The 20,260-nt window shown below is 48.1% G+C and overlaps 6 protein-coding genes across 6 annotated transcripts; 3 read left to right on the plus strand and 3 right to left on the minus strand.

Annotated features, from left to right (window-relative positions):
- The first annotated feature begins 781 nt into the window (after nt 1–781).
- Nucleotides 782–2,936, plus strand: LOC108164973 (vitellogenin-3). Its single transcript, XM_017300988.2, has 3 exons — nt 782–1,101; nt 1,163–1,422; nt 1,964–2,936. The coding sequence occupies exons 1-3, from the start codon at nt 819–821 to the stop codon at nt 2,678–2,680; spliced, it is 1,260 nt and encodes a 419-aa protein (XP_017156477.1). The 5' UTR covers nt 782–818; the 3' UTR covers nt 2,681–2,936.
- Nucleotides 2,937–4,240: 1,304 nt separating this feature from the next.
- On the plus strand, nt 4,241–4,984 carry LOC108152281 (heterogeneous nuclear ribonucleoprotein A1). The gene has a single exon (XM_017281502.2). It carries the CDS (start codon nt 4,364–4,366, stop codon nt 4,745–4,747), a length of 384 nt encoding a protein of 127 aa, XP_017136991.1. The 5' UTR covers nt 4,241–4,363; the 3' UTR covers nt 4,748–4,984.
- A 2,490-nt stretch (nt 4,985–7,474) lies between these two features.
- On the plus strand, nt 7,475–8,289 carry LOC108151738 (glycine-rich cell wall structural protein 1.0). Its single transcript, XM_017280559.2, has one exon. The coding sequence runs from the start codon at nt 7,592–7,594 to the stop codon at nt 8,120–8,122; it is 531 nt and encodes a 176-aa protein (XP_017136048.1). The 5' UTR covers nt 7,475–7,591; the 3' UTR covers nt 8,123–8,289.
- Nucleotides 8,290–9,554: 1,265 nt separating this feature from the next.
- LOC108151385 (glycine-rich cell wall structural protein 2) lies at nt 9,555–10,480 on the minus strand. The gene has a single exon (XM_017279962.2). It carries the CDS (start codon nt 10,439–10,441, stop codon nt 9,704–9,706), a length of 738 nt encoding a protein of 245 aa, XP_017135451.1. The 5' UTR covers nt 10,442–10,480; the 3' UTR covers nt 9,555–9,703.
- A 3,067-nt stretch (nt 10,481–13,547) lies between these two features.
- LOC108152339 (ctenidin-1) lies at nt 13,548–14,573 on the minus strand. The gene has a single exon (XM_017281605.2). It carries the CDS (start codon nt 14,366–14,368, stop codon nt 13,781–13,783), a length of 588 nt encoding a protein of 195 aa, XP_017137094.1. The 5' UTR covers nt 14,369–14,573; the 3' UTR covers nt 13,548–13,780.
- A 4,657-nt stretch (nt 14,574–19,230) lies between these two features.
- On the minus strand, nt 19,231–20,145 carry LOC108151017 (glycine-rich cell wall structural protein 1.0). The gene is made up of 2 exons (XM_033399427.1): nt 20,069–20,145; nt 19,231–19,998 (listed from the first exon to the last, which is right to left on the minus strand). The coding sequence occupies exons 1-2, from the start codon at nt 20,072–20,074 to the stop codon at nt 19,294–19,296; spliced, it is 711 nt and encodes a 236-aa protein (XP_033255318.1). The 5' UTR covers nt 20,075–20,145; the 3' UTR covers nt 19,231–19,293.
- Between the last annotated feature and the right edge of the window lie 115 nt (nt 20,146–20,260).

The raw sequence follows: 20,260 nt of genomic DNA on the forward strand, positions 1-20,260 counted from the left end.
GGTGCACGTCGACAGCATAACAATGGCTTGGGGATCGGGAACATCGAGTTGAGAACGGAGAATGGAGAATGTGAATCCGATGCGGGCAATGAGCAATGGGTCGGAAACGGGTCCGCATTAATATGGCGCTGTCGTCGTAACCAGCAGCAGGCAGTCGTTTGATGTCGTATACGTGAGACTTTGCCTATATTTTGATACACTCCCGGGGAGCAGACCTTGCCGGCTGGATGAGGAAGTTTGCGTCTATTTATGGAGCTCCCAAGCGTGTGCGGGTCTAATCAGTTCGCTCTCGACCCTCGGTGCCGTTAGATCAGAGAGCAGTGGGATCACTCTCGAACTCTTGTCATTGAGAATAGTCCGACGAAAGAGTGTTAGCCGTATCGGGTGGGTCTTGGCTTTATCGCTTGTTGTTCCTATGGCCGCTGATCCGAGTTTTGAGTTGGTTTGGAATTGAAATTTATGCAGATGAGTGTTGGGCATGCGACTGCAGGTTGCCACCACACTCTATCTCTGTCTCGAGATCTGCTTCTGATTTCGATTCCGATTCCGACTCTAGGCCCGGGCTCGGTTGCGTCTCTGGCTGCGGCAGTGGCAGCGGCAGCGGGGGGCGCCGGCAACCGATCGAGTCCGCGAATGAGTGTGATCGAAATGGAAACTAATTAAGTGACAAGTGCACCTTATCTGATTGCTGTGATGCGCATGAAACACACAACACATCGATATGGAATTATATATAAGGTGATGCTAGGCTCCCTGGGCTATAAATACTTTTGTCGAGCAGTTTCCGGCACTCAGTGCGCGCTCAGCTCCCGTCCAGGATGGGTAACCCAAGACGCATTCATGACCAGCATCAGGGCCACCATGGCCTGGCCAAGATGACAGGGCGACTACTGTTGATGGGACTGCTTGTGGTCCAGTTAGCCCGCCCAATTCAGTCCATTGAGTGGACCCTGCCCGATGTCATAGACTCGATTGGCTCCGTCAGCACGAGCATCATCGATCCCAGCCTCCTGCCCACTCCCCAGGGCCTGTTCGATGGCAGCAAGCAGTTGATTGCCGGCTACCCCTTTGAGTATGTCTCCAGCACTCTCAATTTCATATGTGAGTAGACGGCACCTCCAAGAGTGAGGCTTAAGTGAGAAATATGTTCGCGAATTGGCAGGTTCCCAGGCGCTGTCCTCACATAAAATCAAGTCCAAATTCACGCCGGACATCAATAGGATGAACTTCCAGCTCCAGGGCACCTGCACCAAGACCAACTATGCGCTTACCGACGCGGAATCCATGTGGAAGAGCCCGGAGTTTAATCCCAAGAAGAAGGTCGTCATCTTGGCCACCGGCTGGACCACCACAGTGAATGGCTCCGACACCATAGATGTCCTGTCCCAGGCCTATAATTGTCGCGGTGATGTCAACTTTGTGGTAAGTTCGGGGACCTGGGCATTGACAGAGGGCGAAACGGATCAGTTTTCTTCCATGTCTGTGGATTTCGTGAACAAGTTCCAAAAGAGAAGCCCTCCCATGCAAAAATTGTATAAGAAGAAACCTGATCTGTTCGGTTAAGTCCCTACAACACTTCGTTTGCCTTCGCGTTGGACTTCTGTCAAGCACAGTTTATTCAAAAAAGTGACACGAAACCGAATAGATTCGGTGGGACTCGGTGGGGCGTGTCTCACACGATTGGACTCGGTGGGATTCGGTCGGTTCTGAGATTTGGTGGGACTCGGTTAGTTCGAATCCACGTCTCAGCTTTCTCATAACATCGAATCTTTCGCCCAAGACGGACCGAACAAAGCAGGTATCATCATTTTTACATCATTTCGGTTTTTTTTTCTCGCTCACTCTTCATTTGGCACGAAGGCAAAAAAAAGTTTGTGAGGGATCTCACTATATACCAGAAATCCACTCTCTACGAGCAGAGTAATGAGCAGAGTAAAATATATAAAGTACCCTATACTTTTAGGCTGTGGATGCGGCTCGGTTCGTGGACACCCTGTACACATGGTCGGCTTTCAACACGGAGGAGATTGGCGAGAACATTGCCCATGGCCTGGTCCATTTGCTGGACCTGGTGCCGGTGGAAAACATTCATCTTATTGGCCACAGTCTGGGCGCTCACATTGTGGGCTCTGCGGGTCGCCATCTGCAACGTTTGACGGGCAAGACGATACCACGGATCACCGGCCTGGACCCGGCCAAGCCATGCTTCAACGAGGGCGAGATTCTTTCAGGCCTGCTGCGCGGCGATGCCACCTTCATCGACGTGATACACAGCAACCCGGGGGTGCTGGGCAAGAAGGATCCGCTGGGGGACGCCGACTTCTATCCGGGCGGCATCCATCCGTTGCCCGAGGGCTGCTACTCGGTGGTCTGTGCCCATGCCCGCGCCTGGCAGTACTACGCGGAGTCCGTCTTTCCCGGCAACGAGCATAACTTCATGGCCACGCGATGCAACTCAATGCAGCGGCTGCGAGATCTCCGCTGCCCGGGCATCGAGCACCCCATGGGTTACGCCGCGCCGACCACCATCCGGGGCAACTACTTCCTGGAGGTCAGCGGCACATCCCCGTACGGCAAGCATAGCAACATCGTGCGCTCGATGAGTCATGAGCATTGCGGCATCTGTCCCAATGGGTCGGACTCGACCGCTACCCCGACCTCGACTCCGAGCCAGTCCTAAGCGAATCCCTATTCCTATTCCTTTCCTATTCTAATATAACCTTCTCAAACATAATCTCTACTGCATATCTATGCACATATATGTATCGCTAGAGCTAGAATAAGGCCTTGTTATTGTTTTTCTTGTTTATGCTCTCTATCACTCTGTTGTTGGCTAACGCGGCCTGCTCTCGCTCTCGGTCTCGGCCTGGGCCTGGCCCGATTGCGGTTGGTCGACAAGCAAAATACAATTTGCCTTCTAAGCGTTGACAATTCAATTAAATTCGTGTTTATTATTTGTGCTTATGCAAAGCGGCAAGGAGAAAAACAACTTGTGGTAAAGAGGCCGCAGTGTCGCCACTAACGACGCCCGCTCTGCGCTGCCAGATGATTGTTGACTCGGTTCAGTCTCTCTGACTGCCTGGCGCCCTGGCTGACTCGTACAGTGGGATCGGTTAGTGGGGGAAATTGGAATTGGATGTCGTCTGGTTCTGGCTAGCCATCCAGACGATGCTTTACTGCCAGCTAAGGTCAGCCACACAGCACTGGTGAATGTTGACTTGACACTCCACTGGAGCGGGGTGCCGCTGGAAATGAGTTCACTCCTAAATGGGCTGGATGTCCTAGATGCTATGGCATCTTTATGGGTCAAAAGTTGTCATCTGAATCAGGTGGTTAGCTAGAGCATTAGACTACTTTCAATGTGCTTGATTACCATATGAATGGCATTCCCAAGAGGCTGTATCTATAGGGTTGCCATGCTTGACTTGGCAGGGTCATATTAATTAAGATCTTGCCGGAGTCCTTTCTCTGGCGAGTGTCGTCTGGCGAGCAGGAAATGACAAGGGCTCGAGGTCACTTTTCGACAGATTTTTCCACTGTGCCACTGCAGTCGGCAGGCGGCCCCTTCACCTGGAGTCGTCTCTGTCTGACTGTCTCTGCTTGTGGCAAAATCTGCCAGCATGACAAATGACTCACTCGACGCCAGCTTCTTCGCAGTCCGGCTTTCGGCTGTCTGCCGTCCCCTGTCCGCGGCTTAAGCTTAAGCTTAAGCTCCGAGGCAGAGGCAGAGTCAGCAGCTTTTGCAGTTTCCGCCACAAGCGAGGCGAGGAAATGATCCATCAAGCGTGTGAGTTATGTACGAGAAATGTTGCAACTTGGTGGCCACATGGTTGCTTGAGTAGTTGGCTAGCTGCTTCTGCTTCTGCCTCTGTCTCTGTCTCTGCCTCTGTTTTTGGGAGAGGTGTCAGCTGGTGGCTTGTAAAGCAGTTGACCCTGGTCAAGAATCGGACGCTCAAAGTGGTTTAATAAACTGCAATTACCTCGGCTGGCGTCGGTGCGTTGCGGTGTCTATGTCGCAGCTGGTTTCGGTTGTTTATCACTCGACCAGGGCAACACCTCATCCCAAACAGCATCATAATCACAATCCCCATGCCCCTGCCAGCCAGCCAGCCCAACCACCCACCCACCGTCCCGTGCGATTTATTTTGTGGATTCTCGACTTGACGCGCGATGCCCAACCCCAGACGAGATCTGTCTCGGTCTGGGTCTGGGCACGCAGTTTTGCGATAAATACCGAATGCCGGCCAAGCATCCATATCATTCGAGTGCCACACTTCGAGACGCACACCAACCAATCAGGATCCCATCAGGACAGCAACACAACACCACAAGACTCCAGCAAGACTCCGACAACCCCAAGAACATGAAGCTGCTCATTGTGCTCTGCGCTCTGGTTGCCGGCGCCACCGCCGGACTCATCCGCACCTCATCTGGCTCCGGCTGGGGCTCCAATCCGTGGGGCAGCAGCAGCAGTGGCTGGAATAGCGGCCACAGTGGTGGTGGGTGGAACAACGGCTGGTCCTCCCAGCCCCAGGTCATTAAAGTAATCAAGATCGGCGGCGGCGGAGGCGGCTGGGGCGGCAGCAGTGGAGGAGGCTGGGGCAACTCTGGCGGCTGGGGCAACTCTGGCGGCTGGGGCAACTCTGGAGGCTGGGGCGGCAGCAGCAGCTCCAACAACGCCTGGGGCGGCAACAGCGGCTGGGGCAATGGATGGTCCGGCTCCGGCTCCAACAGCGGATGGTGGTGAATACCAGCAGATCCGTACATTGTACATCCGTACAACCCCTGAATCCACTCCCTGTCCCATCCTTGCCTCCATCCTCTCCCCTCCCTTCCCCCTCTCTCTCTCTCGCGGCCTGCACTGAACTTGATTCATTCTGAATTTGTATCATAATATTATTGTGTTTACCAACGTTTTGTAATACTCATATTTTTTTGTCTTATGATTTTGTTTGCAACAAATACAAATTGCATCGTAAATTGATTCGACTTCGACTTTTAATATCCGAAAGTTGTCCAATTAGAGGGGGATCATGATAATCTTCTCGCACCAGGCTCGACCTCATATCTGCCTCGGCACTAACATATGCACATTATTCAGAAGAACTTTGAATTATGGATCGTCGGCAATTAACATTCTAAACTTGAGAAAAACTGAGCAATAATTATTGCTTTATGCATTTTTTAAATGATTGTGGAACATCGTTGTTGCTGTCGGATGTTTTCAAGGTGGAGATGCGACTGGAGTTCAGTCGAGATCATCATCAATAGCCAAAGAAGCAGATGCGGCAGGGGCTACACAGTACAGTGGGCCATTCAACATATTTACAAGAGATATTTAAAAGAGTTCTTAGAATTGTAGATCTATAACTTTTCTGAGATTGAGTGCCGGACTTGAGTGCCAATTTCAGTTTACTGCTCATTTAAGAGTTTTTTCAGCTCAATTTTAAAGGGAGAATAGTTTTATCTGATAAAGGAATCAATATTCTGTTAAATTGGCTAATTTTAACAAGCGTAACTATTGGCACACTGACCATTTAGCACTTTGGAATGCCCTATGTTTCCGCCTTTGAATGCGCTTTTTTCGGACTAGGACTCACACTTATGTATGTAGTTCTAGTTCTGTGGAACAGTCCAATATTCAATCTCGAAATACCTCCAAATAGCCACCGAATCGATGAAATATAGAAAAATGCGACGCAACGAAACAGAAACCATAGAATCTCCGAGGAAAATCAATATGTAAAGGGTATTGTGATATTCTGAATGCATTCTTGATCTGAATAACCGACGAGCTTAATGAGTCCGTTACAAAATGATAGCCTTTACAAATATAACCAAACAAACGTTTGAAAACGAACCCCTTCTAGAACCCTTCGCAGGCTGCAACGCTCAAGTAATTTGCCAAAAGTCAAGAGGAGGCTGATTGATCTATAGTTGTTGAGGTCCTCCGGTGGCTTTCTTGGCTTTAGTAACATAACTATGGGGGCACATTTCCAGGCTTTGGCAAGTAAGCTAGCCTGATGCGTTGAAGATCATCAACAGGTAAAGGATCGCCAGGGGCCTTCTTGGACTTTAAATTCTTTATTTCTGCCGAGATTTTTTGGAAACTGCCACAGGGAGCTCCATCTGGTGGGTCTAGTTCAGCCTCTCGGTTACCATATTTGATCTTCTGCTTAAAGTCGTACATAAAGGTGTGAACTTTTGAATACTCTGTGTGTATCTATGCATATGTATGTGATCTTGACTAAATTATAACAATTTACCTGAATTTTGTCCCACGGTGTGCAGCCAAGACAAGTCTCTTATGATTCGTGGCTGGAGGTAGAGGTCGCCACATGGACTAGGCTCTGGGTCATGCCTCCGATGTGTGCAGCACGCGTTACCAGCCAAGAGGAGGAGAAGGAGGAGGTCGACCCAGGTGGGTCGGCGGTGGCGTGGCTGATGAAATTTATGGTAAGTAATGCACTTGAGCAATCATCTGGCTGTGTTTGCATGCAAATTGACATTGAACTACTGTCCGACTGTACCCTGTACGTGTGTGCCGCAGTGGGCCTGGTCTGTGGCTGGGAGTGTGCTGGTGTATATGTGTATGGGAGTCGTGTCAAACACATTTAACAACTGCCACTGCCACTGCAAGTACTACGGTTGCGGCTGCGACTGCGGCTGCGGTTATGGCCGCAGTGAAAATGGAGATTAATTGCCGCAAATTTTGCATGGGAACACCAAAATCGAAACGAAAAATAAACATAAATATGGCTTTTCATCGTCTCACTAAGACCGTATATTGAATGCTCTCTATGGGAGCAATTTATGTTGGCTGCAATGTACCAACTTAACTTTGTTCATACTTAATCGATCTATTTTTAGGGGCCTAGTGGGATTGCATAGAAGATCCCCCTTTTACGTAATCTTGTACTGGGGGGACCGTTGTTCTATTTTGCGGAATGTACAGATTTTTATATTTTCTCATCTATATTTATTGTACGCTTCAGTATATTTTTCTGTAGGGTCTCCATCGGGGTACAGTCAAAAGATGCTCAGGGCATAGACAAATCGCAAGGCTCTGGTGGATAAATGTGTAAACTGTTTGCAATTAATGATGCAGCTATGGCTCAGCGATTTACAAGTGGTTCGACAACGACGTGGCGTCAGTGGCGATTGTGGCGGTGGCGGTGGCGTATACGCGATTTTCAGATGCTCGAACGTTGCGTATGCGCTTTGTGGGCCGTACTTGAACAGACAGAAAATTGCATTGTGTAGACTTTTTCGCTCGACTTCGAGTGCAGTTCTCAGCCTTCCTTTGGGAGCGTCAGCGGTTCTCGAGGTGGCCAACAGGGCGAGGGAAGGGGGGAATGGGGGAATGGGAATAGGAATATGCCACCTTCCATGCCAAATCGGGCGCTGGATGACTCAGCTAATGTGTTAGCCAGCTAGTTCCGTGGCAAGTGCTATAAAAACGCAGCTCTGGGCCCAGCTGGATCATCAGTGGAGCTAAGGTTCCAACAGAAGTCAGTCAGCGGTAGTTAATCAGCCCCATCCGATTTCCGATTCCAATTGCAATCCAAGGAACAATCCCTAGCTCATCAAGATGCGTAGCGCTCTACTCGTTCTCTTCCTTTGCGGCATGCTATTCGCATTTGCCTCAGCCGGATTGCTGGGCGGCGGCGGGGGTGGTGGTGGTTACGGCGGAGGCGGCCAAGGAGGCTGGCAAAATAATGGCGGCGGCGGGGGTGGTCACGGCGGAGGCGGCCAAGGAGGCTGGCAAAAGAATGGCGGCGGCGGGGGTGGTCACGGCGGAGGCGGCCAAGGAGGCTGGCAAAATAATGGCGGCGGAGGCGGTGGAGGAGCACAGGGAGGCTGGCAAAAGAATGGCGGTGGAGGAGGAGGACAAGGAGGCTGGCAAAATGGAGGAGGCGGCCAAGGAGGCTGGCAAAATGGCGGAGGCAGCCAAGGAGGCTGGCAAAATGGCGGAGGCAGCGGCGGATACGGCGGTGGCAAGTCCTTGGCCGGTAATCGTGGAAGTTCCGTCTCCTGGCAGGGAGGAAATGGCGGCGGTGGCGGCGGCAAGCACGGCGGCGGCGGAGGAGGCGCTGGTGGCAAGCACGGTGGAGGCTGGTAGGCCACTCCGACCCCAAACCACCCCTTCAGCTGATGCTGATATGTGTTCCATGGCATAGAGATAGAGACACTATAATCCTTCTAATTTTCTTTGATCCAAACTTTCTGCCCCAACTATTTTTCCTATTTCTATTTTTTTTTACTAATAAAAAAACTGTATGCATTTTAGTCTTGGTTTTTCTTTATTTCTTCGGTAGATCGGTAGTAAAAAAGAAAAGTACAAGGTAGACAGCGTTCTACACGACCTTACCATAAATCGGACCTCAGTTTTCAATCAGCCACATGTCGAACAGCTGTCGCTTCTGCTTCTTTGAACCATTTAATGACTAACTTTTTACTCAAATTCTAGCTCAAAAGTTGATTCGCATTAGCCTTGGCTTTTTAAAATCCATCCCTATATGGGAAATTTACAGACAGACGAGTATATGTACTATATATCACTGCATGCCCAAAACATCGAGAAGGGCCGCGTCACTCAACCCAAGTCCGAAATTGATCGAAAGAGGCTCCCAAAGGGTCTCTAGCTATCAGTCATTCCACACTGAAATCCCCGCCACAAAACAGTGGTATCCGATGGTGCCGCTATCTGGAAGACTTTGAGCCAGGGACAGAAGGATATGTTTAAGCCAGATAACATGCCAAACGACATGCGACTACTAAAAGGTTTTTGAGGCCATTTTTGAAAACAAAGCGAAGCAGGGGAACACGGAGAAGTTGAACAAACCCAATACAATGTGTCTCATAATGTGATGACGAAGTGTAGATTTCGAGCTAACATTCGCACCACACTTTGGTCTCCAATGCTTTGAATTTTGAGAAGAGGAAATATACATATTTTATAAGTGCTAAAATTTGTTCTTTGATGCAGCTATCATTTCCCTTTAAAGGTGGACGAATGTACTTTCCTCTGAAGACTATCCTTTTATACTCTTAGAAATTTGATTTTATTTTATTTAAAATATGATATTTGATTGATAGATTGATATCGCAGTCACACTTCTCACACCAACACCAGCCGTTATATCTCACTCGCGTCCTCCAGAGGGCGCACAATGCACGAAAAAGAGAAAGAGAGAGAATGAGTAAGGACGTGGAAGGGGTAAATTGGCTTGATTCTTCTGGCTATACAAATAATCCGATCAATGCCATATTCGGCATTCTGGTGCAAATGGTCATTCTCTAGGGTTCTGCGTTTTCGTATCTTCAAAATTGTGGATGCCACAGGTTTTTCTTCTTTGTGGGAGCGAAAGAGGCGGTGCGAGATTCGGAATATTTCCCAATCCAAATACGAATATCATCAATAATTCGTTGTAATCGGATAACTAGTACCTTCTAAATTCAGATACGGGTATTAATAGTAAGGCAGCCAACTCATTTATCACCATCTTTGGGCAAAGATTATTTGCTCTTTTCTACTTAGTCCAGGCTCGCAATCACAATTACATTGTTGTAAAATTTATTGACATATTAAGAAATGCAAAAAAATGGTGGTTAATCTTAAGAAGACATATGTTATGTACAAGTAGAGCAGTGGTATCTAGTGTCGCCTCGTTGCCTGTCGTCGTATGGATCGCGCATCTCTTCACCAGCTCCAGCCGCCGCCACCTCCACTGCCGCCGGAGGACCAGCCACTGCTGCTCTTGCTGGGCCAGGCCGAGGAGCTGCCGCCCAAGGACCATCCGCTGCCTCCGCTGCCACCGCCGCTCTTCCAACCTCCGCCTCCGCCCCCGCCTCCACCGCTCTTCCAGCCGCTGCCTCCGCTGCCGCCGCCGCCGCCGCTCTTCCAACCACTGCCCCCGCCTCCACCACTTGACCAGCCTCCACCTCCGCCACCACCGCTCTTCCAGCCGCTGCTTAGGCTTGTCAAGGCCTGGGACTTCCAGTCGGATAGGCCGGATAAGGCACTCGACCAGCCGGATCCACCTCCGCCGCCCGAGCTCACTTTCCATCCAGAGCTCCCGCCGCCTCCACCGCTGGGGCAGCCCGAGGATCCACCCGAGGATCCTCCCGAGGACCATCCACTGCTTCCCCCTCCACTGGGCCAGCCGCTGCTTCCTCCGCCACTCTGCCAGCCGCTACCTCCTCCTCCTCCACTGCTTTTCCAGCCGCCGCCGCTGCTGCCTCCTCCTCCGCCAGAGGACCAACCACCGCTGGAGGGCCAGGCGCTGATGCTGATCTTGTTGCCTCCCGAGGACCAGCCACCGCCGCCTCCACCGCTGCTGCCTCCGCTGCTCCAGCTGCCATGTGGCTTGGCAAAGGCGGTGACACCCAGAGCCACCAGGAGACTGGCCAGGGCCAAACGTCGCGTTGTCGAATGCATCTCTGCAGCTGCCGTGAACTAACTAATTTCCGACTGGGCCCACTCTCGGCTATTTATACCACCTGGCTGCCGGCTGCCTGCTGCCCGCTGCCAGCCAGAGCTAAGCTCATCTAAGATTCTAGCCGGCCTCATCAGCCTCAGCTTCAGCTTCAGCACCAACACCGGCTTCCAGCATCGGCTTCAGGTTCAGCTTCAGCTTCAGCTTCAACCTCAGCTTCGTCGTCGTCGGCTGAGTCGTATAATCAGATGTAATTGCCAAAACTGCCAAAGCCAAAGCCGCCTGCACTGGCGGACGCCCGTCTGTTGGCTGTGTCTCGGCTTGGCTGTGTCTTGGCTTGGGCCTCATTATGCCAACATCGACTTTCAATTTCGTACGCTTTGTTAGCGACCACCAGTAATGGGTCCAGCAGTCTGCCCGGCAACGCCTCCAGACCCAAAGACTCAAAGACTCATAAACTCCGTTGCGCATGCGCACCTGACTGCATCGGTATCCATGTTAATCCATGGCGATCCATGGCGATACCGCATCATGATCACCGATTTATTGGCTCGCCATTTTTGTGTAACAGCCCAGACTACTTAATTGAGTTCGGTTGCTCAGGCTCAGAGCCTGAGGAGAGGAGCCTTCGGTCGGTCCATCGATTCTTGATGCCTGCCCATTATTCAGAACGATTTCTGGCCAGGCGGCAGAGCAGCCGAGTGGCCGATGCCTGGCGGAGGTGCCACCAGCTGTGTGTTTGTCTTTGGCTACCGTGCAACGGTTGCACATAATTCGTGCTGTCTGGCAAATAGGTTCGCAATCAATCGATCAATCAATCAATCAATCAATCAATTTCAGTTCGGGTTCGATTTTTTGGTGCAGCTTTATGTTCTTTATGTGTTGATACACAACTTATCCTAAACCAAAGACTGGTGTCGGATCACCGATCTTAGCACCTCGTCAGATCTTCAACCCAGACCCCATACCCCAGAAGAGGAGAGGAAGTATAGTTTTCGACCCGACGCTTTTGATACCCATCTATTACATATGGGATTGGTTTTTGATATTTAAACCTTTTTTCAATCTCATTAATTTCCCTTTATTGTAACTATATTTAGCAGATATTTAAAAATAATTAGTAAGACGAGTAACGCCCATACTTATTTTTGGCACTCGTTTTTTCAGACTGTCTTTTGGGGCTCTCCTAAAATTATTTGAAAAGCAAGAAGAAAGCGCTCAAAAGCCAGCTGCTATAGCATAAGAGTCCTGATACACGCGTTTTAGATATTTTTTCACAGCGCTGTCGAGTACACCCTTTACTTTCGAATTTTGCACAGTGCTTTAGCAATTTTTGAAGACGCTTGCCGAAATATCAAAAGACTCGTAATTTTGGTATCCTTTAAAATTGGAATGGGGGAAAAGAAACTTTTGCCATTTCAAGCAATTATTTTAAATTGAAATTAAACATAATTATTTATTATTTTATTATTTTATTATCCAACCTGTCAATGGCAAAAGGATCTTCGAACCCCCAGCTCAAGAAATTTCGAAAAAGGACTTCGGCTCATAAATCGCCTGCCTTGCAGAACCTGTCCTTGAATGGACAAACGATTTAAAATTTGATGCGCAAGTATAACACTAAATTCTGTATAGACCCATTTCATACCTACATATGTCATTAATGTCCATAACCATGGATAATATAGACATTTTTTTCAGCGGAAACTACTTTTTGTACATGTTATCAAATATACTATTATTTATTCATATTTGTATAGATAGTATGGATTTTTATGCGACTATAGTATAGTATGAATGAATGAAAATTCTTTACTTATAGACGCTTTACTTCGAACCTTGAATACCCTAGTGAACAATTATTCCAATGTGAAGTCATGTATGATATATGCACATACATATATTATATATCTACGTATCTACTATGGTCGCATATTCTATATCAAACATAACTAGCATCTAAGGCATAACAATTCTTCTCATATTGTGGGGCAAGCTTCTGAATCTCTATGTTTATTTCGTCGGATAGGATTATAGTCAGGTTGAAATTTGTCCACAAAGAGAATACAAAAGATAAAAGTGAAGAATGTTTCAGAGCAAGGATCTGATCTCCACAGAGCCCAAAGCTGTCGTAAAACATGAATGGATTTTTTCGCTCTAAGCGTATACTACGAGTATCAGCGGTTACGAAACACCGGCTTGTCTTAAATTAACTTGAGCATCGGTCATTTATCTTTGATGTGCCAAAGTTACGACCAGCTTCTATGCATTTTTCTTTTCAATGTAGTTTTGAATCGAAGTGAACTCTTCTATCTCATTGTCTTCCCAAATGTCATGGTCAGTCCAAAGGCATATCAAATTTGATTGCACATCATGTGATATACATGAAAGCACCTCAAAAAGTAGGACTTTCGGTTCGTGGATCTACAACCAATTGCTCAAAGAGTATTTAAGGGACTGACTTAGCTCCTAATGAAATTGCTCCCTGAATTGGATGTGTAGCTCCAGAAGAAACCAACGAGGAATGCGGCATTCGTGAGCTTGAAGATTAGAACTATATTTTTAGCCTCCAAGAAATCGGTTCTGTGCACTGATCGCATTGCTTCGCGGAGCCCCCTTGGAAAACCGCTTAAACCTTTTGACTTTTTCACGTTTTGCGGACAGCTCTGATGGTTTTCCATTTTCATGGGCGGCATAAAAATCAAATTTGGGCCTTTTGTGCGATCGACTGAGTGGCAGAGCAGACTGGTTGAATGCCTGCCTTTGCCTGAATGAGATTGGTGATCAATCAATTGCCACAGACACAGACATAGATCAGCAGATCAGCAGATCACAATGGCAGTGCACTTTGGTTGCGCAATTTCTGCACCGGGCCAAGTGCTAGACGGCCCAAATTGATTTGCCTTTGTTCGGTCTTCAATTGAGAGCTAACCTACCAGTCCCTGTCCCATTACCGACCAAATCGACTGACTGACTGGTGGCATCGCCTCCAACGATGACCTCAGGCATTGGGTCAAAGCAGGAAGCCGCAGAACCGCAGAACCACAGAACCACAGAGCCGCAACCGGTTTCGAGTATAAATAGTTTGTCTCAATTAAGAATGGAAATTATTTTCTTGCAGATTGCATAAATTCTAACAAAAAGTATCTATTATATATGTTTAAAAAAACATGTGTACTAAAAAATAAAAAAAAATAAATCTTAAGCTATTGAAGAAATTTACGCGGGTTTCTCCTTCTTCTCCTTCTTCGGATAGCTTTTTGGTTGTCAGTTTGAACTAAGTTTGGATGGTTGGGGTTCAGGATGGTTTTTGGGTGGGACGGAAGTGGACTTGGGTGGATTTACCAGCCCTTGTTCCAGCCACCGGACTGGCCGCCGGAGTAGCCTCCAGACTGAGCACCGGAGTAGCCACCAGAGTAGCCACCTGCAGACTGACCGCCAGCGGACCAGCCACCAGACTGGGCGCCGGAGTAACCACCGGACTGTCCCTCACTGATGACCTTGACAATGATGACCTTCTGGGGAGCGCCGCCAGAGTATCCACCGCCACCAGAGTATCCGCCACCACCGGAGTATCCGCCGCCGCCGCCGGAGTATCCGCCGCCACCGGAGTGTCCGCCGCCACCGGAGTATCCGCCGCCGCCAGAGTATCCGCCGCCACCGGAGTATCCACCGCCGCCAGAGTATCCGCCGCCGCCAGAGTATCCGCCGCCGCCACCGGAGTATCCGCCGCCACCGCCTTGTCCTCCTCCAAGTCCACCGCCGAGACCGCCCAATTTGCTCTGCAGGAGCTGTGCAATGCCGCCGGCGCCACCGCCACCGCCGCCGCCGCCTCCACCACCGCCACCTCCGAGGAGACCGCCAAGGGAGGCCTGACCGACGGCCAGGATGGCGGCGAGGATCACAAGAATGCAGGCAAAGGGTTTCATCTCGATTTCGATGCGATGTGGTGCTCTAGTGCTGACTGCTGACGAAGAGAAGCGGAAGCGTTGACTAATTCCACCATCGGCAGACTCACGCACATTTATACCCCCGAAATCGAAGCAATCGCAATCGGAATCGGAATTGAAGATGCCCGTGCTGCTGGCCAGACAGAGATGGAGATGAACCTGCCGAACGCCTCGCCCAATTAGAAGCCATTGATAGACGCCGCGGCAGAAGCAACGCAGCATCGCGGCATCGCAGCAGCAGCAGCAGCACGCTATCGATTTCGTAATAACCCACATTTCCATGCCGACGCGTACCGAACCGAGCCGAACCGAGCCGAACCGATCAGATGCCGAAGATGCCCATGTCCGTGTGGCCATGTTTGTTGCTGGCTGCGTGGATGCTTTGATGCTTGGATGCCGGCAGTTCTTTTGTTTGCTTATGCTAATCGTTGCGCATGCGCGACGTGCTCTGCGGCCTGGGATCTTCATCTTTTGTTTTCTCAAGACTGCACAGTGGCACCGTGCGGCTGGGCAGGGAGTGTGATACTTAGCACTCAATTATATCCAGGGCATTATGTACTCTGATATTGTGATATTTTTTCATAAACAAACCTTGGGTAAGGTTTGTACATCAGTTACAACAGCTTTTGGAAACCACCTGGAAATAGTCGAGGACTACTAAATCGAGGCAATACGGGGTGTACCAGTCGGAAATTACTTGTTTTTATGCAGTTTTAGAATGTGCCTTTTTGGGCTGTATTTGAATGCCAGGTGTTCCAGTTGCAGTTGCAGGATATACATATTTGATTTCCGCTTTTAAGAAGTGCACGCACCACGGTGCCTATGGCCGAAAGTCAAACAAATTATCGGCATATAATCAACGCAGCAAACGGCAAACAACAATCAACATTTATATCAATGTTTTGTCAGTTGGCCAAAGGCAGAGCCAAAGCAGAAGCAGAAGCAGAAGCAACGCCAAGTGTCAGACTGATTAATGGACCCCACTTGGAGGAGAGTCGGGTGTTCTGCTTAAGCTTGCCCCAAGGCCTGCCCACCACTTAGAAAGCAAATCAGGAAGATACTTTACTCAGAACTAGGGTCCAACTAGGGTCTGCTTTACGGCCTAGTTAAGTCTATATGCCTATCTGTTCTATGTTTGTCTATTTTGAGGCTTGGGGCCCACTTCTAGCGCTGGGAGACTCCACATCACCGCTTATTAATACATGAAACCGGTTGGTTGGGAAGCTGGCTGCGATTCTATTTCTATATCTCAGATTGGCATATATTTGCATAGCCGCTCGCTGGATATGGCCAGACTCCGTAGGCCTGCCTGTGTATTCTCTCTGGTTATCGGTACTAACTAAATACAAACAATCTCACTTATTCTCTCGCCCGCCCACACGAATGGCCCACGGGTTCAATGCACTTCTTCAGCATACGCCCTGCCCTAAGCCGATGGAAATTTATGCGAAACAAAGAAACGAAACCGAAAAAAAAAAAAGAAATACAAATATTGTTTCTATATCGCAAGTCCGTGTGTGTATTTGGCATTTACATACTCGTTTGCCGTCGATGAATATTCATAATCGCATTATTCGATTATGGTTCAGCCACTATTTCAAGCTGTAAGCTGCCGACCCAACGACAGATCGACAGAACGACTGATCGCTTCTTGAGGATTGGACATGTATCAATTGAATCTGAAACGAGTCTGAAACGAGCCGATTTGAAACAAGAAGCAGCTAATGCTAGACGTTTGTTAAGAGATTGCCTCTAAAAAGATGGAAGAGCTGATTGGCCATGCTCGACCACAGAGCTTGTCGCCATTCGATGGTTTCCTGATTGTAATACGCTGTCAGAGTCAGAGGTAGGGAAGGGAATCCGACTCCAAAAATCAATTGATGTTCGTTTCTGGTCTAAGATACTGCTGTCTAGGAGGTAATAGAAGCACGCCTGGGGATATAGTCATCTTCTATTTCATTTGTTCAAACAGAAGGAAGTCAATTATTTATTTGGAATTATGATGAGTCTCGACTATCCCCCCCAGGCATAAGAACGTCTCACTGGCTGAAATGTATCTGGTTTCCTCATTAACCCACTCTCAGTCTCTAAGTATCGCAGTATCGCAGTATCTCAGTCCAGATCTGTTCAGTTCAGCTTAGATGAGATCCAAGGCGATGATTTCGGAAGAATAACGTAAACATGAACCCGTTTGTGTGGCATCCCCATCCCCATTGTTAGATCAAGATGCGAATATATGCATACATATGTACATATGTATATAGTGGCTTACAATGGGGTAAAATTTCAGACGGTAATAGCCGAACATAGCAAACTATTTCCCATCGCGTTGCCTTCAAGGTGCTGAAGGCTTCCATTATACTTAGTAAACCAACAGAATTAACATATTTAATTGCGAGCTATGTACCCAAATGAAATTACCAGTGCAATAGTAAACAGAAGTACAAATAGAAACCAACACCGAATCCGAATCCGAATCCGAATCCGAAAAATGATTGCTGAATGTTTGCCACAAAAGTGAATGGAAATACGAGTACGGGCCGGAGGGGGCAACAGTGGGGGCAGAGTCATCATCCCGTCAGAAAGGGCGGGCATCCGTCTGTGGCAATGGCTCTAAAGGTGGACATTAAAACTGAAATTGATGATACTCATAAATCATTGCTGGCTAATATCTAAGTATAATACTTAATATTTCAATTGTTGGTCTAGCATTAATTCGAATCCAAGCAAATTTGCAAGTTTGCAAGTGCATTCGCATTCCCGTTTTATGGCCATTAGGCAAGACAATAAATAACCATCTCACTGGCTGCATATCCATATGTAAATGCATATGTATGCGCCTATGTATGTACGAGTACACCCAGCCAAACAGCTAATTGATGGCGGACCGACTCATATAAATTTAAGCAAATTACACTGCATTGCCAGAGAATCATCACATCATCGGTGGGGTCGTAAAACATCGATTGTTAATTGCTGGCGAATCGATTACATCGCTTACGAGATCGTGGGAACGTAACTCCCTGGATAATAGTAGCTCAAAATGATTGACTTACTGGGATGTGAGTCACAAAGGATCGTCCAAGGATTAGTTCCAATTTTATCCACAAAATATAAAAATACAAGAAGTCGATGCATGTTAATCTATTAATCTCAGAGAATTTCATTCTTAAAGAAAAGTCAACCAAATCTATTTTAACATTTTATATATAAATCCAATAATTCTTCTTTTTTCTATACAAAAATAGAATAATTAGGAATTGTAAATTAACAAGGTTTTTTTTTAAAGCTGTCTAAATGAAACCTATTGTCATGAAAATTAAAGTTAGTTTTTTCTTCATGCAATATCAAAAATCATTTCCTGGATTGAATACTGTTTATTATTATATTATGTTTTTTTTGTTATTATTATTATATTTGTTCGACTGTTAAATCATTCCGGCTTGCAACCACGTCCAAGCCCATTTCCATAGCAAGTAAGGCTTAAATTCTATACTCAAAATCATTGTTATTAACTAAAAAATCAAGAAAATTCAGTTTTTAATGGCTCCCATCCAGACCCCTGCGACGCCGCACACATGAACGCATAATTTGTTCAGACTTTTGTGTACATAAAACCGATCAGCAAGCGTACAAAAACGTAATTTAATTTGTGCCTGAGTGTGGCTGCCAAGGCACTCGGAGCCCAAAGGCCAGAGCCAAGCTCATACGAAGACCCACCAGGCAGAGCCAGAGCTAGAGTCAAGCACATGGCAAATCGAACGAACCCAGTCGCGAGACTCGTTGACGCCGGCGATCGTGAGTTGCCGAATAGAAACGCACAAAGCCAAAGGCAAACAAAGAAAAGCGCTGAAATCCAAAGCCAAACAAAGACGGCCAGCGGAAGTAAAACAAAAACACAACAACAAATCTAATGAAAAAACCAAAAAATCAATGCACACACATTTTCATACTACATATAACCGATAAATCGATGCGTTATATCAATGACAACCGATCAATTGTTCCACTTAAAGTTTTTTTTTTGGTTTTTGTATGTAAAGGCGGAAAACAAAGTTTGTCTGGAGGGATAGAGTCGAGGATTGGCTTGGAACTGTTTGATCTTCCCTTGCTCCTTTTACTCATCATTTTACCTCTTTCCACGCCAACTTTCGCTTTCCGTCGCAGTGACATTGACCTTCAGTAGTCGTCCCAGTCGGTCCCCCGCAAGGGCAGAGCTTAAAGTGCACAGCTGAAAACGGGTTTTTCGGCAGCCAATGGGCAACGCAGATGGCGCCATCTACCGTTGAAGCTGCGTTGAGCTTCCGAAGTACACTAAGGTAACCTTGCTTATGTTGGGCCATCGTTGTTGTTGGTGGTCGTGTAGTTTTCATTAACGAGTTCTTGCAAAAGATGAATCGAAACATTAAAATATAGAAATTACTTTTGTATCTGAACGCAGGGTCCCTCAGCTCAGACACAATCTGCCTTTTCCTGTAGGCAGTTCCAGTATATGAAATTGATTGGATTGAATTAGACTTCAACCATATAATAGCCAATTTATCCTGTTTCCCCCATGGATCCGTTGATATTCAGAGACTCCTAGATCTTCAGTGTGACGCTGAATAAGTGTGATATAGAAAAGCTTCAGTCGGGACTGCATTGCATCAAAACGCAATCAAAGGTGAGAAAAAGCTAACGATACAGCGTAAAAGCTTTGTTTTACGGAACAAGCTCTGAAGGTAGCGCTTTTTCTGAAAGCCAAGCTCACAACCACCATCTGTCTGTCGATAAAACTAGGCCGTTGAGCCGTTGAGCTTTTCCCGCATTCAAATAATTTAAGAAACGAACTATGTTTTGATTGGTTATTTTTAATTGCATATTAGGTCCAGATTCATTATCGATTTCGTTACAATTTCAAAGGTCTAATCGTTCCACCAGCCAGCACCACCGCGGGAGCCACCGCCATAGGAGCCGCCGCCAGCAGCACCACGAGCACCGCCGCCATAGGAGCCGCCGCCAGCGCTGGTGGCATGGTTAACTGTGTAATCGAACTCGGCGGGGTTGCCCCAGGCATTGCCACCAGAGCCGCCAGCTCCTCCTGCTCCCTGCCAGCCGCCAGCTCCACCAGCACCTCCTGCTCCCTGCCAGCCGCCAGCTCCTCCTCCAGCTCCTCCTCCAGCTCCTCCTGCTCCTTGCCAGCCGCCAGCTCCTCCTGCTCCTCCTGCACCCTGCCAGGCACCGGCACCGCGTCCTCCACCGACTCCAGATCCTTGCCAGCCTGCGCCGCGTCCTCCAGCGCTACCTCCATAGGATGCAGCACCTCCTCCATAGGATGCAGCACCACCTCCATAGGAGCCACCACCAGCTCCATATAAGCCAGCTGCAGCCCCACCACCATTTCCTTGTCCCTGTCCTCCAATATGGACCTTGGTGTTTCCATGGGACTGCGAAACATGCGAGACGAGTCCTGCTCCATTGGCTGCTCGGCCGCCGAAGCCACCGCCACCGCCGCCTCCTCGTCCTCCGCCGGGCAGATAGCCCCCGCCAGCGCCACCACCACCACCAGCACCACCGCGGAAGCCGCCAGCATTAGCCAGTGCCAGAGAGGCCAACAAGCAGACGAATACCTGAAAAAGAGCACAAAGATCAAATTGAAGTCCAGATGGCTGCGGATCCTTCCAGAGCTTTGGTGCTTGCCTTCATTCTTGGAGACTTGGATTAAGATTCGAGATTTGAGTTTTGAGATTGTTCTCAGAGCTGAGATCCAATGGTTTGTGATGCCTGTCCACCAAGAGACATCGCCATTTATAGTCTGAGTCTTGTGGATCTTCTACGGCTAATGATCTTCTCAAGATACGATACATAACAAAGATTCGGCAAGATACAACA

The sequence above is a fragment of the Drosophila miranda genome, chromosome XL (assembly GCF_003369915.1).
Source record: "Drosophila miranda strain MSH22 chromosome XL, D.miranda_PacBio2.1, whole genome shotgun sequence".
Classification (NCBI taxonomy): Eukaryota; Metazoa; Arthropoda; class Insecta; order Diptera; family Drosophilidae; genus Drosophila; species Drosophila miranda.

What these genes read in the sequence shown, in the direction of transcription:
- LOC108164973 (XM_017300988.2), top strand. Translation starts at nt 819, where the DNA reads ATGGGTAACCCAAGACGCATTCATGACCAGCATCAGGGCCACCATGGC. An exon ending in CAGCACTCTCAATTTCATAT is followed by an intron (nt 1,102 to 1,162) that starts GTGAGTAGACGG and finishes GCGAATTGGCAG; the next exon opens with GTTCCCAGGCGCTGTCCTCA. An exon ending in GCGGTGATGTCAACTTTGTG is followed by an intron (nt 1,423 to 1,963) that starts GTAAGTTCGGGG and finishes CTATACTTTTAG; the next exon opens with GCTGTGGATGCGGCTCGGTT.
- LOC108152281 (XM_017281502.2), top strand. Translation starts at nt 4,364, where the DNA reads ATGAAGCTGCTCATTGTGCTCTGCGCTCTGGTTGCCGGCGCCACCGCC.
- LOC108151738 (XM_017280559.2), top strand. Translation starts at nt 7,592, where the DNA reads ATGCGTAGCGCTCTACTCGTTCTCTTCCTTTGCGGCATGCTATTCGCA.
- LOC108151385 (XM_017279962.2), bottom strand. Translation starts at nt 10,441, where the DNA reads ATGCATTCGACAACGCGACGTTTGGCCCTGGCCAGTCTCCTGGTGGCT.
- LOC108152339 (XM_017281605.2), bottom strand. Translation starts at nt 14,368, where the DNA reads ATGAAACCCTTTGCCTGCATTCTTGTGATCCTCGCCGCCATCCTGGCC.